This window comes from Pteropus alecto, unplaced genomic scaffold (genome assembly GCF_000325575.1).
Source record: "Pteropus alecto unplaced genomic scaffold, ASM32557v1 scaffold40, whole genome shotgun sequence".
In the NCBI taxonomy this organism is placed as follows: domain Eukaryota; kingdom Metazoa; phylum Chordata; class Mammalia; order Chiroptera; family Pteropodidae; genus Pteropus; species Pteropus alecto.
The window spans coordinates 1,190,975-1,206,639 of NW_006431919.1; the positions used below are offsets into that span (position 1 = coordinate 1,190,975).

The 15,665-nt window shown below is 44.1% G+C and overlaps 1 protein-coding gene across 5 annotated transcripts in view; it reads left to right on the forward strand.

The window, feature by feature from the left end:
* The window catches only part of ABLIM3 (actin binding LIM protein family member 3), a 99,551-nt gene that overhangs the window by 60,748 nt on the left and 23,138 nt on the right, over positions 1 to 15,665 (forward strand). For all 5 annotated transcript variants that reach the window (XM_025043004.1, XM_025043002.1, XM_025043003.1 and 2 more), the window contains exons 7-9: positions 227 to 314; positions 13,009 to 13,067; positions 15,394 to 15,465. In XM_025043004.1, the coding sequence (XP_024898772.1) occupies positions 227 to 314; positions 13,009 to 13,067; positions 15,394 to 15,465 (219 nt within the window). The remainder of the gene's footprint in view (positions 1 to 226; positions 315 to 13,008; positions 13,068 to 15,393; positions 15,466 to 15,665) is intronic.

The window sequence follows — 15,665 nt, forward strand, 5'->3', positions numbered from 1 at the left end:
AGGTGTCCAGAGAAGTCCCCTAAAGTGCCATCAGGGACCCCTGGTGTGGAATCACCAAGCTTCCTGGGCAGACTTTTATATGGTTCTGAACTCCCCTGGGTAGACTCCCATCCAAACTCAGGGCCATGAAGACACCAGCAATACTTATGTGCCCTGGAAATGTTCAAACCCAATCCCACTAGACAGCAGCCCCAGCTCTGACCTCCTGTGCTTTTTATTTCCATAGGCAGGAGGGAAGCACTACCACCCAACCTGTGCCAGATGTGTACGCTGCCACCAGATGTTCACTGAAGGAGAGGAGATGTACCTCACAGGTAAGCAAATCTGACCCTCTTTCAGGCATTCCAATCCACCGATGACTGGAAAAGAGATACGATCTCCTTTTATTTCAGAGTTATCTTTGCTTTTGGCTTTTCCTCAAAATTGCAATTACTTCGCCCCTCTCTGGGTGGATCGGGAAAGTTGCCGATGTGGTTAATATGAAGTGACATGTAATCTGCCTTCCGTCCCTGTGCACCTCCACCCGCTGCTCAGCTGGCCTGCTTCCCTGGCAGTGCTCCGAGCAGACTCCTCTGGCTCTGCCAGGGGGTGGGAGGTTGGGCTGAATGAGGCCAAGGGGTCAGAGAACCTCAGAGGGATGCCTGGGTGGTAGGGTGTCTGCAGCAACACAGCCTCGACCCCTCCTCCCTATGCCCTCCTTTCTCCCCACATCTCAGAGTATCATACCAGACTACTACTTCTCAGGTCTTCCCACAGACTCTCAGGAGGCACAAGAAGGAATGAGAGGGAACCAGCAGTCTCTAAGAAGCAAATCAGGGCTGTTTTCCCTCCTCCCCTTCCCAGGGTCCAGCCCTCTGGCTCTAGGATTCTTGCATCAGTCTCCAAGCTCTGCTCAGTCCTCCATCCTCTGCCCAGTCCGTCTTCCTGGGCATCACAGTGTTCTTGGCACAGCCCTGTTGAGAGGTCTTTGGGCCCAACCCTACCCACTAGTGTAGCCTAGCACTCAAGACCCTTTCACTGAAGTCTCGAACTGCCTTTCTAGCCTTGAACCAACCCAACGCTTAAACTGCCAGCTTTCAAATGTTTCCTCATCCATATAGCAACTATTTCTTGAGCCCCTACCATGTGCTAGCTCTGTGCCAGGGTCCATAGGGAGTTCCAGTCACAGCCCTACCCTCATTTCCCTATAGTCCACTGAGGGAGGGACCAGTGTCTATAATTATACACATAACTGTCAACCACGATAAGTTTTAAAAGGAGGAGAAATATGGGACTGTGAGAGTACATAAAGGGGTATGGAGGGGCATCAGGGAAAGTCGCTAAGGAAGGGCTGGGAGCTGGGATCTGAAGGATGTTAACTGGGCACAGAGGGGAGGAACGGGATGGGCCAACCTGAGGGGACAGAATCTGCCAGTGGGCAAAGAAATGGCAGGTGTGGAAGACTGAGGGGAGCCAGCGTGGCCAGGGTGCATAGGTAGGTGGGCAGGGGCGGACCCAGGCCTGGCCTTGAGACCAGGATGGTGTTCGGCCCCTCAAATAAACTCATGGCCCTCGCACCTCTGGGTTTTGTTCGTATACCGTGTCTTCAATAAGAACTTGTCTTCCCATGCCCTCCTTTGCAAATCTTATCATTCTGGGCCCAGTTTAGTCACTACCCACTTTATAAACTCCTCAGACAACCCCGACCCCACCCACAACTTAACACACTCCTGCCTCCCTGAGTCCCCACAGCCCTTTGTTTGCACCCCGTCCCTTCCAGCTTACATTCACACCTCGGCCTGCTCCCTGAGAACTTCCGCTCCTGACATTGGCCCCACCAGTATTCACTCTGCAGGTGATCATTGTTGGCTGAATCGCTATGATTAGCCATCCCCAGATGTTTGAATAGCTGTCTTAGGGAGGAGTGAAGAAGGCCCTTCCTTCTAGTTTCCCTGCAAGGCAGATCTAAGGCCAGGGAGGCAGTTACAGGGAGTGTGTCTTCTTATCAAGATTGACATAGCTACAAAGGCCCAGGGCCAGGAGTTCCCACAAAACGAAATGAATAACTTTGCCTAGAGCAGAGTTTCTCAGCCCTGGCACTATTGACATTTTGGGCCAGATAATTCTTCGGCGTGGGGACTGTCCTGTGCATTGCAGGGTGTTTAGCAGCACCCCTGGCCTTTCCTGAAAAGATGCTAATAACATACCCACTTCCCACTGTGACAACCAAAAATATCTCAGACATTGCTAAGTATCCCCAGGAAGTAAAACCGTCCTTGGTTAAGAACCACAGGCCTTGAACTGTTTAACAGAACCTTTAACCATCTGCTCAAGTGCTGGAGCAGGAATTCCTATGTTGGATTGGGCTAGGTGACCATTTCTAAGATGCTGTGACTCTACAACTACTTATTTGTATGTATAATCACACAGGTGTTAGAGGTGGGAGGATCCCAGAAGTGACTCTAAATTATAAAGTATCAGCCCCCATTATATAGGAGGGAAAAGTAAGGCCCAGAGAGAAGAGACTTGCGTGAGAACCAGTGCGTGCAGGAGCAGAGCAGGACTGGACTTATGTCTCTCACTCCAGGGCTCTCTGCCCCTCACCTCCTGGGGCCCAGGTCCTGCCTGCTACTCGGGTCCTTGAAGAAAAAAGACCTTTCCCTTACAGTGAGCATCGATCCCACAGTGCCAGGTCCCTAAGTGCTTCCTGCAGCAGGACCCTGAGTTATGCACTGGGAAGCCCGCCTGAATCTGCAAATTGCGCGATGTCCTCATGGACCCTGATCACCTCGGGAATCTGGACTTTGCACTTGGCTGAAAATGTGTTGCATGGTCTTCCTCTCGCCCTTCCCTGGTAAACACGTTTCCTAGTGTTGAAACTGCCCTCGCGTTTACATCTCTAGAATAATCAACATCTTTACCTTCCTGCCTGAATTCCTAATCCTAATCTTTCCCCATTTGGTGTTTCAGTCCTGGCTCCATTACTTACTAAATTTTGACCTCGGGTGAGTCTCTTAACTCTCGGAACCTTGGTTGCCTAGCCTGTCGAATTGGCTTTTAACAGTCCCTATAATATAGAGAGTTAGAATAAGTTCTTGACGCAGGGTAAGCTTTTAGTTCATTCACTTAACAAATATCTACTGAGCATCACCTGTGTGCCCAGTGCTGTACTGGAGATGTAGCAGTGAGCAAGTCATACAAGTTCCCTGCCCTCATGAAGCTCCCGTCCTCCTGTATCAGTATCTTCTAAGCCCTGCTTCTGACCAGAACTTCACAGAAGGCTGAAAGAGTTAAGTGATGAAGCGAGCAGCTTTCTGATCATGAGAGAGAATGCACAATCAAACCTAGGACACAAATGCCTTCAGGAGGTGGGAGATATTCTTGGTGATGACGAAGGGCCTGTCAGCCTCCTCCTTAATTATCCCCATCCCTACCCTCCTCACTTCTGGAAGAGTGGGAGTAATTGCAGGGCCTTTGGGGACCTGCTCTGAAAGATGCTGAGTGATTCTGGAATGAGGGAGACCAAGCCATGCAATGCTAGTGTCATGCTGACTCGGGCTGTGGGTGTCTGTGGGGTGGCAGCCACTGGAGTTCTGCTACCAGTAAGAGCTGGGCCTGTGAGTGCCTTGGATACCCTCCCTGGGTTGGGATACCAGAACTTGGATTGATACTCCCTAGAAATGGCAAGAAAACTGTCCTCCCAGGCAGTACAAGAGTGGAAAGAACTGGCTTAGAGCCAGGATTCCTGGGTTCAAGGGTCAGCATTTCCACTAATGGCCTGTGACCTTGAGAAGTGACTTCCTTCTCTGCTCTCTTCTTTCATCTGTAAATCAAGAATAATTCACACCGAGGGCATGTTATGTGCAGGCTCTCTTTGATGTGCCGGGTGTTCAGAGATGAACAAGGCTGGGACGCTTGTTTCTGTGGTGTTTTACTATCAAGAGGGGGAGAACGACTTAAACAGAAGAGCAAACTTATTCAATGACAAGCTGTGATAAGCCTGTGAAGGGGAAGTTTGGGAACAATAGAGCATGTTATAAGGCTCCTGATCTAGTCAGGATCTCAAAAGTGAGTAGGAGGTGGGAGGGTAAGGAAGGGAGAGAAGATTGCAGAGGCGGAGAGAACGGCAGGTGCAAAGGTCCACGGGGGAAGGGAGTATTGTACGGTGGAAAAATTGAGGCAGGCCCACATCCTCAGTGCTCAGAGACCATGCATACTCCACAGGTCCTCATGAATATGCAGGGAGAGATGAATGTGAGGGTGCTAAGTGCCCCCACAAAGCAATATACACAAATGAGAGAGTGTTAGGAAGCCTGCAAAATGCATAAGCCCAGCCTTGTCACACTGAATGCATGGTACAGGCAGTGGGGGCTCAGGAGGTTCTTTTGGACTGTTTGTTTGTGTTCTAATTGCTGTGTGATGGCTTTCTGATGGGCTCTAATTGGGAGAAGTCTGACATCTGTCTGGATAAGAACTTCCAAGGCCCCAGGAGATAAGAGTAAGTTTTCTTTTATTTAAGTTCTGTTGTGCATTCAGTCTTTTAACTTTTTTGTAAAGATGCCAGATTTCTAATCTGTTTGTTGTCCAAACCCTTCATTTGGGCTGTGCCAAGGAATTAGGTCACTGATTTTTGTGCAGCAAAATAATAGCCAAAATGCTGCACGTTCAAGGCAAAACTTATACTGAAATCACAAAGGTTACAGTTGCTGAACCAGTGGGAGATTTTCTAAACCCAAAATGTAGTTAGATTTTGCTCTTGTTCTAAATGGGCTTTCTAAACCCAAAATGAGATATATTTTGCTCTTGTTCTGAATGTGCTTTTACCTAGGAAAAAGAAAAGATAGACTTTTTTTTCTCTTCTTGTGTCTACACTAAATACCCCCTGTTGTGAAGACCTGAGACAGAGAATAACATTGTAAACACAGGAGTTTGACTGCACACTTTTAAACGGGGGACCGTTACCATTTGTATTTAAATAAACCCACTGGGCAAGAAATCATTTATGAAATCCTTGGACAAACCCTGCTTTGCTAAGGAATTACAGGACCTGCCAATAATTAATTAATTGATGATGATGATAATGATGATGATGATGATGATGATGATTATGATTATACATCCTACCAATAATAATAAATAAAATGCCATCAGCTGATATTTGTTGAGCACTTACTATGTATGCACCAAGCACTGTACTAAGAGTTTTTAATGTAATATCCCATTTTATCATTACAACCCTATAAACCAAAAGTCATTGATATCTGCATTTTAGAGAAAAAGAAAGTTTAGGGAGGTTATGTCCCTGGGCCAAGGTTAGCTAGTCTGTCTTGCTAGGGTTTGTTTAAGGCCATTTTCCTCCATTTATTATTGGAATTCTTAACCTGAGGTTATTAGGTGGCCTTCTGAATTAGATGAATCTCCTGAAATTGCCTGACAAAGTTTGCATATAGGTGTATTTCTTTAAAGAGAGGGTCTGTAGCTTTCATCAAATTTTCAGAGGTGTCTACGGTCCCAAGTAAAATGAAAAGCCTCAGTTCTGTGTTAAAGCAAATCCAGAACAGAGCCCTAAAGCTGGCTTTAATAATTACACCAAACCCTTCTCTTGTATAATTGAGTCTATTTCAGATCACATTTTTTTAGTTCAGATGATACAATGGCCTGGTACCAGGAGGTGTGTCTTTCTGACACAGCTGGGAATGCCACTGATATTTCTCTGAGGCCTCATTGTCTTCTGACAAGTACCATATAAGAAATGCACCGAGCTAGCTGATACATGTTCAGGAGAGGTGCTGCCCGTTGTTATGAATTATAGAACACTAGCCCTCAGGCGTAATCTATGCATCTCATCAAACCCCACTTTAAAAGGCACTAACGTAATATTGGTTGCTATAATTTAGTAGTTTAGCGTTATTTTAAATTGGATCTCTCTACTGACAGCTTAGGTTGTAGGAGTTATGCTTAAAAACTTTAAATCTTATGTTTTCCCAATCCTGCTACATAATTTTAGACTCTTTAAACATTTCCTGCTACTGTGCTAAATTAATATTTCCTAAAGTCTGACTCTACTAAGTGTATTCATTTTAAATAGAGTATATTTTAATTTTTGATGAGCTGCACTTTTTTTAGATTTTTAGGGTTACCAAATATCTTGAATCCTATAGAAATTATACTATAATAGTTTAAAGTTTGTATTTTAAATTCTGTTTCCACTTTGCTCCTCTCAAGTCGCCACAAACTCAAGACAATGTGGCTGTTTTTTCACCAGTTACATGTCACATCCACTTCACCCGCTAATTTGTCCATGTTGGTCAGAATTAGGTCCAGAGTAGCAATTTCTCTGGTTGCTTCCTCTATTTTCTGGGAAACAAAATTGCCTGCTGGGCAAGTCAAGAACTTGTCAGATACTCGTGTTTTAGCTCAATGAGATGTTTTATTAGTCTGGACTTTTCAGGTGGCAGAAACCCATCTCAAACTGTATTACACAAAAGAGGATTGATCAGCTCACAGAACTGAGAAGGGTCTAGGAGCAGCAAGGCTGGACTGACGGGCCCGCAGGTGTCAGCAGGTTCTTCTCCCTCCTGCTTTTTGTGTGTGACCTCGTGCTTTCCTGCCCCAAACTGGCTGCCTCCGTGTCGGGGTAAGGAGGTCACAGCCAACCCCAAGCCAACACAGGCACCGAGGGGCATCGTTCCCTGCAATGTTCAGCAAAGAAGTCCTGGAGAGACTCCAAGGAGCCTGACTTTGGTCACATGCCCACCCACACCCAGGGCAGGGCGGGGAGATAGCAGTGGACATGTGGGCAAGACATCTAAGCTCCCTAAACCCCAATTTCCCCATCTGAAAACAAGGATAACGATAGGCCCCACCTCACCAAGCTGTTACGAGGATTAAAGGAGTGAATGTATGGTAAAGGCTTAGCACAGAGCCTGGCACCAATGGCTCTGCCAGTCTGAGCTCATGATAAACACCCAGTAATGTAGAAATGGCCATTCCCCATGATGCCATGCACTCATAAATGCTGGCTATCGCAAATATCATCATCATTATTCATAACACTTAGCATAGGGCTCAGCATATGTGCTCATAAATATTACCATTATTATTTATCCTTATTTTTATTATCCTTATCATTATTAATCATTATTATTTTTAGTTAAGTAATATTGTTATAAAGTGAGTAGCATAAAGCCTGGCACAGGAACTCTCTATTAATTATAATAATAACAATAAGAATAATTACAACACTTAGTGCCTGACCCATACTAAGCACTCAAAATATTTTCATTACCGTCCTGTTATTTTCGGCAGTTATTATTTCCTGTGAATTAACTCGGCACCTCGGTACTGCCATTCTCCTTTCCTCATCCCACTTGATATCCTCCCTAGGAACCAGCTTCATGGCAGCTAAGCACATTTGTCCTTCGACCTCTGTATTGAGCTTCAAGCCCACTTGTCATGTCAGCTCTAGGCAAACTGGTCTTTTCTACTTCTCCCGAGGCGCCCTCATCCCTGGGCACCAGCCCAACCTCCCAGAAGGGTGAGCTGGCAGCCACGCCAGGCTTCTGCTTAGCGACTCCACCTGCTCAGCTAGTCCTCTGCTTACCGCAAGCCCCACCCCCATCCAGGCCCCAGCTCCAGCAGTAGAAGAGTAAACACTGCCCAGCCCCTGCAAGTCTCTCCTTACTCCTTTTGCGTAACTCAAACTGCATCCTGGCGAACAATTTTTTTTGGTAGGGGAGGAGATAATAATAATTATCACAAAAACAACTCCCCAGTTGGCCTAAAACCACAGGAAGTACTAAACCCTGTATACACTATGTTTCTTCCTCTACATACATACTTCTGATAAACTTTATAAATGAAGCGCAGTAAGAGATTAACAACAATAATTAAAAGTAGAATAATTATAACAATATATTAAAATAAAGGCTATGCGAATGCAGTCTATCTTATTGTACTGTACTCACCCTTCTTTTTGTGATAATGGAAAAATGATATAACACCTTGTTAAGTAGAGAACTTTCACCTTTTCACTTACAGGAAGTACTTTACAGCTTCTCTTTGGTATATCCAAATTGCCAGGATCACTACTCTTGTACTTGGGACCATTATTAAGTAAAATAAGGGTTACTTGAATATAGGCACTATGTTACTGCGACAGTTGATCTGATAACCGAGAGGGCCGCAAAGTGACTAATGGACAGGTAGTGTGTATCGCATGGATACGCTGTACAAAGGGATGATTCATGTCCTGGGCAGGACGGAGTGGGACTGCATGAGATTTTATAATGACACTCAGAACAGCACACAATTTAAAACTTAAGAATTGTTCATTTCTGAAATTTTCCGTTTAATATTTTTGGACCTTGGTTGACCTCAGGTAACTGAAACTGCGGAAAGAGAAACCGCGGGTAAGGGGGACGCTGTATTAACGCATTAATCTTCACAACAAACCTGTGAGGCAAGTACTGTTATCATCCCCATTATATTGATGGGGAAACTAAGGCACAGAGAGGTAACTGACTTGCCCTAGACAATGCAGCTGATAAGCGATGTAACCAGTGATGAATTCGAACCCCTTAAGAATATTACATTAAATAATGTGTAGATGGCCTTAATACGTGGTGAAGATTTACCAGTGCCCAGGATTATAATGATGATGATATTGTTGTTATTATATGTCAGATGCAACAGAAGGGCTCACTCTTCTCCCCACTGCTGAGTTTGGAACCTTTAGTAACAAGTGAAGAGTAGCCCGTGGTCTACAGAAGCAGTCCACCTTCTGGAGGGGGGTGGGGCAGAGTTTTTTAGTTGAAATAAAATTCATATAACATAAAATCAACCATTTTAAAAAGAACAATTCAGTAGCTTTTAGTACCTTCACAATGTTTGACAACCACCACCCCTATCTAGTTCCAAGACATTTTCATTGCCCCAAAAGGAAACCCCACACCCATTAAGGAGTGCTTCCCATTCCTCCTCCCCCCAACTCCCCGCAACCACCAATCTGCTTTCTGTTGTACAGATTTACGTATTTGGGGTATTTCATATAGACGGAATCATACAATAAGTGGCCTTCTGTGTCTGCTTCTTTCACACAGTGTAATGTTTTCTAGATTCATCCATGCTGTGCCATGTATCCGTGCTTTATTCTTTTTTATGGCTGAATAATATTCCACACTTGTTTATCTGGGCGGGGATTTTAAAGGAGCCATTCCAACATCCTAGCAAGTTTATGTCACAAAGGTAGTGCTGCCAACATAGAGGCAGAACTCTGAAACCTCACTCTGCTGTGGTCAAGAGAAATCCGGAGAAGAACCCTGATGTGAGAGACTGCCCTGGCTAGGCTCAGGGGTTGAAAACTCATCTGCCTGCTTAAACTCCTGGAGTGAGAAGCACTGGCTGGCAGGCAGGATGGGTCACTGGCCACCTGCAGGGTCTTAAAGCATTCTCATTCAAAAATGCTTAAAAAAACAAAACAAAACAAAAAAAACACTTTACCGCCCAAACAGAAGGTTTGGTGGGCCAGCTTCAGTCACTGCTCTATTTGTAACCCTGGCCGGGCATTCTGGAAAACTATGGCACCAGCTCCGGCTTTGGCATTAAAACCTCTGCTAATGCAAAACAATACAAACTGAATTTCAATGTCTAGCAGAGAGGTGGGTGGGTTCTCAAACATTAAATAAGTCCAAAATGTTACAGGTGTGGGGTGTGCTGTAACCAGTCAGTTAAGACTGAATGCTGACTCTGCTAAGGATTAAAAACAGCCTTAATACTCGGCTGAGGGACAGTTTCAGAGATTTAGATCTCTATCTCTGAGTCAGCTGATACAGAAATTGCTAATCCTTCACTTCCATAACCTTTACAGGAGGTTTTAACTGTGGAAATTGGAATCATGGGTGACAGTCTCAGAGGATGAGAGTGTGACTCGTGGAACCAGGAGTCAGTCTAACAAGCAAAGAATGTTGAATTTTTACAAGAAGTTAAAAAGTCCTGTCTTGTAAAATTGATTTCTTTATCCCGTGACATTCCAAGGGAACAAATGTGGAGTGTTAACTGGTATTTAACCCTCTGGTTCTCTAATTTAGAGTCATGAATCACCTAGGGAGCTTGTTAAAAACACAGATTCCTAGGCCCCACCTCCAGGAAATTGACTTCAGGGGTTCTTCTAGGGACCTAGGAATCTGAATTTTACCAGGCTGCTTGACGACCGGTGGTCCACAAGTCACACTTCAACAAACCCCAATCTAGTGAAAATTCTTACACTCAATCTGAAATGGTAGCTGTCGAATCAGAGTCTAGATTCTACCACTTATCCAAATCTCTTAGAGAATTCAACTGGCCTAAAACAGAACAGCATGTTTCCTTTGTTTGTTCATTTGCTCAGTGAGTATTAATTAAGAATCTGTAGTCCCTGCAGGTATATCTTCAGGTAAGACAGATATGAATCCTGCTCCTTATAGAACTGACATTCTAGTCAAGATCATGGATACGGGCAAATAATCATTTTTTCTATACGGAGAAGCCTGATAAGATAGAAATATAGACTCTCCAGAGCTGGGAGTGATAGTAAATGTTTGTGAGTGTAACCAACTCATGATGCACCTCCTCGACAATATCCCCGCTGAGCGTTTATCCACCCAGTGTATGCTTTAATACTGTAAACTTCCTGTTAGGAAGCTCACCTGCAGAATGAGCCCATTCCATCTTCAGGCATTAAATTTTCCTTCCCTGAAACTTCTGCCATTGGTCCTTGTTCTAGTTTACAAGACATGAGGAACAAGTTAATCCCTCTTCCCACGAGATGCATTAAACTATTCAAAGAAACAAAAACCTTTTCACCTTTCGCTATGTGTTCTCTTCTCCACGGCGAAGCCCCTGCCTTACGCCCTTCTCCATTCTGGTTACCATCATCCTCTGGGCACATATCACTCTACCTTTTTTGAAAATACAAAGGTGGGGTCCAACCAGTCATTCATTCGTTTCTTTATTAAACACACATGAGTCGGGTACTATTGTAGGCTCTGGAGATAAAGCCACAGAAGAGAATAACCTTCTTCATTCGGGATGTCGCCTTTCTGTCAGTGTCGCATTGTGCTGCTTGCTGACTGACTGATGGCAGCAGCGCAGCAGATCACATTTCATAGGGGTCTCCACGAACAAACCGTCGTTCCTTACCTTCACTTATCCAAGTTTATTGCTAACTACCAACAAATTCCTTCCCTCTTTAAATGATATGCTGCCAACTCCCAAACTTCTGATTTTTTTTTCATTTCTAATTATATTTTCTCTCTCCCTTTTGATTCTCCCCCCTCACTTCTTATATAAATCTGCTTTCCTGTATGCAGAGTGCTGAAGCCATTTGTGTCTAAGCTTTACTTCAGAACAGATACTTCAATGGCACAGAGAGACCATCTTGTCTGAACCCCTCCCTTTACACATCATTTCCTCCCATGAGAACTTCTGCCTAACCCTTTACCTTTCCTATGCCTCTTTCACTTAATCTCATGATCTTCTTAAACATCCTACAGTGACCTGTAACATGTGCTTCCTGCCAGAGCCACAGTGGTAAACAACTCCTAGTGGATTCAGCAGCAACTCAGAGAGGACCCGGAAATACTCTCTCTGATAACTCCCCAAAGCAGGGATCCCCACCTACCGCTTAGTAGTGGACACACCCTGAGGTTGCTGGATCAAGCCACAGACCCAGAGTCCCTCTACTGGGCTCAGAGAGCCATTGCACTTTACATAGAAGGAATTAAGCTTGTGTTGAATCACCAGGAACAAACACCCTTGTTATTCAGATAAAGAAATTGGGACCCACTGAGGGGAGGTGTTAGAAGCAGAGCAGAGACAAGAGCTCAGGGCTCCTTACTTAAGGCCCATCCTCTCTCCACCGTGTTTTTGGGTCTAACTATCAACATTACACCACCCCCCTGCCACTTGGCCATTATTCCAGTCCTAGGGGTTCCAGGCAACAAACCATAATGGCAAGTATATCCTAAAAACAAAGTCAGACAAACAAATGCCATCTGGGTACTCAGGAATCTAGCCATTTGCTGGCTCCTTTCCTTTTACAGCTGGTTACAAGAGGAATGGCACCAGAGGGATAATATGTTCCTATTTTTAATTCTAATCCAGGACACCTGTCCCTTCTTCGGGGAATGTGTAATATTTGGGGCTCCTTCTCAACATGTGACCAGCCACCTGTTGCTCATGCCTTTCCAAATTGGCCTCTCAGTTTGGGGCCAGCCAACTGGATTCCCACCCACAATAAAATGTGGGCATTTACAATATACTAAATTTGAAGAGTCTGGAGTCTCTTAGGAATTAGAAGGTCAAGACAATGCTCTTAAGCAGAATATACACCAAGACACTTCCCTTAAATGTGACAGCTCTGATGGACTGTCATAAGCCTTTGAAGAGAAAGCAAGGCTGAAGTCACCACAGTCTGTCATTTTATTTCACCTCCGCTGCCATTCATTCATTCAACATATATTTATTAACCACCTGCTACGTGTCATTCACTGCCAATCATCCACTCATCTATTCACCCCACAAACATGTACGGAGCCTTCTCTGAGAGCAAAGTCCCATGCTGGATGCTGAGGGAGATCCAGCAATGACTAAAGCTCGGCTCCTGCCCCGAATGAGCTCTTAATTTAGTTAGGGTGATAAATTCATAAGCTACTATGATTTAAAGTTGCATGTGTTGAGATACAAAGAACTATGGATCACAGAGGAGAGAGAAGTCACTCTCAGCTGGCAGGTAAGAAAATTTGCAAGAAGATGTCATGTGAGATGTAGACCTTGATGAATGGGCAAAATGTGGACAGGCAGGAAAAGTGTGTGGGTGATTGAATCGACGTAGCAGCAGAGAGCTGGGAAAACCAGGGGGTCCTCCTGGCTGTCGTGTAGAGGACAGCACATAAACTGTCCAGGGAGTACATGGAGGTCAGGGCTGGGGAGAGACTATGAATGCTGGTAGGTGTAAAAGGTCTGAGCCTTTGTTATTTTCCTGGCCCCTAGGTTCTGAGGTCTGGCACCCCATCTGCAAACAGGCAGCCCGGGCAGAGAAGAAGTTAAAGGTAAGCAAGCTGGTAGTGGTACCAGCCCAGCTACTTTTTGCCACAGGTCGGGGCACTGTGCTTTAGCAGAGGGTGATTCCTTAGTGTGCACACTCCCCAGTGTGTGCAGGTATCCTTGGATTTCCTTAATGCTAACACTCACCTAATGGGGTTTTTGAAGGACTAAGACATCGGATATGAGAGCACTTTCAATACTGTACAGCAATGTAGTAATTTGAGTTTTTAAGTGTTTCTGGAGCAAGGCTATACATACCTAACCATTGCTCACCAGGATGGCAGCCTCTCTGAGGTGCCCCAGCCTAATATCATTTATTAATAATAATAGTCAAGATTGTCATAGGAATTGAGAGTCTGCAAAGTATCTTCACAGCCACTGTCTGATTTGACTTCTTTAACCTCATGGGGTAGGTGGGGCAAGGAATTTTACCTTTGTTTTGCTTATGAGAAAATCAAAGTCTAAAGAGGGCAGTGATTTGCCCACAGTAATGCAACCAGGCAGTCTCCAGGCATAACGCTGGACCAGCTGAGGGCCGCTTCACTCTGAATGACTGTGCTCTAACTGTACCAGGAAGTAATGAGACTCTGGGTTCTTGATCCAAGGACTGGACTCTTTGGTCCTCGATGCTGTGGAGGGATACTTGGGGTGTATGTTGCGGGCACTCAATGATCTCCAAGGTACCTCTATACTCTGGCCCCCAGATATCAACATGGTCCCTTAGGGCTCTATTAAAAGTTACCTGCTAGAGTCTCAACCGAAAAAACACGTGTACAATTTCTGACCAGCTGGTTAAAGGCTGTCTCCTTTGTCATATCATTCACCTAATGTAAATGTTACGAAAGAGCTGGTCTCTTGATGCATAATTTTGTTGAGCCATGAGGGGTTTTTTTCTGTTTCTTTTAAGACCTCTCTCTTTTAGGTGTAAGAGAACCTAATAGTCCTTTTCTTCCTCAATTTCCTCCTCTTTAGTGGCATTTCTCAAATTTCAGTTATCCTTCTACAACCCTGATGCTTTTTGTAGCATCATCATATACTTAATATTTTTCCTTTCCTTTAAATCAATTCACTACTTTTTACTTAACTTATTTTAAAATAAAATTTTATGTCACTAAGTGAAAAACCAGTATTACTTGCTATAAATAGAAGGTAACTAAAGTAAATTTGATGAAAATTAAATAATTCTTAAGAATAAATTTTAGAATTCTAGCTAGATCATGTTGCCTGCACTCTGTTTAAAAAAAAGGGGGCGGGGAGTGGGTATTGGGGAATTAGCAGTCATGAAGAAAGCTGTCTAAATGACTTAGCACCAAATTAAGATTTCCTCCTAGATCTGAGAGGGCTGAAATAGAATTTTACATTTTACTCTCTCACTCTACAACTCAGTATTATCAAATGCTCCTCCTAAATTCGTCTCCCCAGAGCCACACTAGTTCACAATCCACAGCTTGGGAAACACTGCTATTTAACCCCACTTAGAATGCTTTAAATTTTAGGATGAGCCTCCTGAAAGGGAATTTAGCAGTCTCTAAGACCAGCCCCTTCATTTCACAGACCAGGACTTCGGGATTCCTAAAATCACACGGTTCAGTAGTGGTCCTCAGTTCCCGATCTGCTTCCTTTTTCACCACGAAGTGCCGCCGCCCTCTGAGATGTACTGACATTGACAGAGTGTAGTTCTGCTAAGAGAGCTGTTAAATCCATTGCCGCTGTTTAGAGATATTTTTTTTTGTAAGTTTATCACTTAGGTTAACGTCAATTTGCAATGGATACGCTATAAAGAATCAGCATATTGTACCATTACATGAAGTTTTACCCACTTTTATATTTTGCATAAACAACCTGCTAAGAAATGAGTTCTAACCAATTTAATTCATTTAAAGTAAATACATTATTGCCTGAGTTAACTCAAAATAAAGTGTTTTGTGAGTAACTTCCTATCTAAAACGTCAATTACGAATATGTTAAAAAAATAAAATGAAAAGCAAATCTATATTCAGTGCAACAGCCTGAAGTCCTGTGTATTTCTGTTTTCATTCACACTCAGACATTGATTTAAAAAGTAGAAAATATGGAAGCTAAGCAGGGCCGGGCCTGGTTAGTACTTGGATGAGAGACCACCTAGGAATGCCAGGTGCTGTAGGTGTAAATAATAATAATAAAAATAAAATTTAAAAGTAAAAAATAAAGAGAAAGTACAGACATAGCCAGAGAGTGCTCTTTATAGTATTGCTAATGTTTCCTGAGGAGCTGTGTTCTGACATCCCGCATCCCCCTCCCCACCAGTCAGAGGTGCAGCTTCTCACCCCTCTGCCTTCATCTCTCTCACAGCACAGGCGGACGTCTGAAACTTCCATCTCACCCCCTGGATCCAGCATTGGGTCACCTAACCGAGTCATCTGCGTATGTATCACTTTTCAGCCACCAGAAGGACTTTCTTATCCCCCTGCCTGGAACCTAAAAAGTCTCTAAGGACAGCCAAAGACAGCTGTCGGGTTTTCATCCAACTGGTATCTGCTTTTATCTAGTGTGGCCTGTCATGTGCTAGGCTCTGTGCTGTGTCCAGAGGATACAGTGGGGAACAGGGGGGACATGGCCCCTGC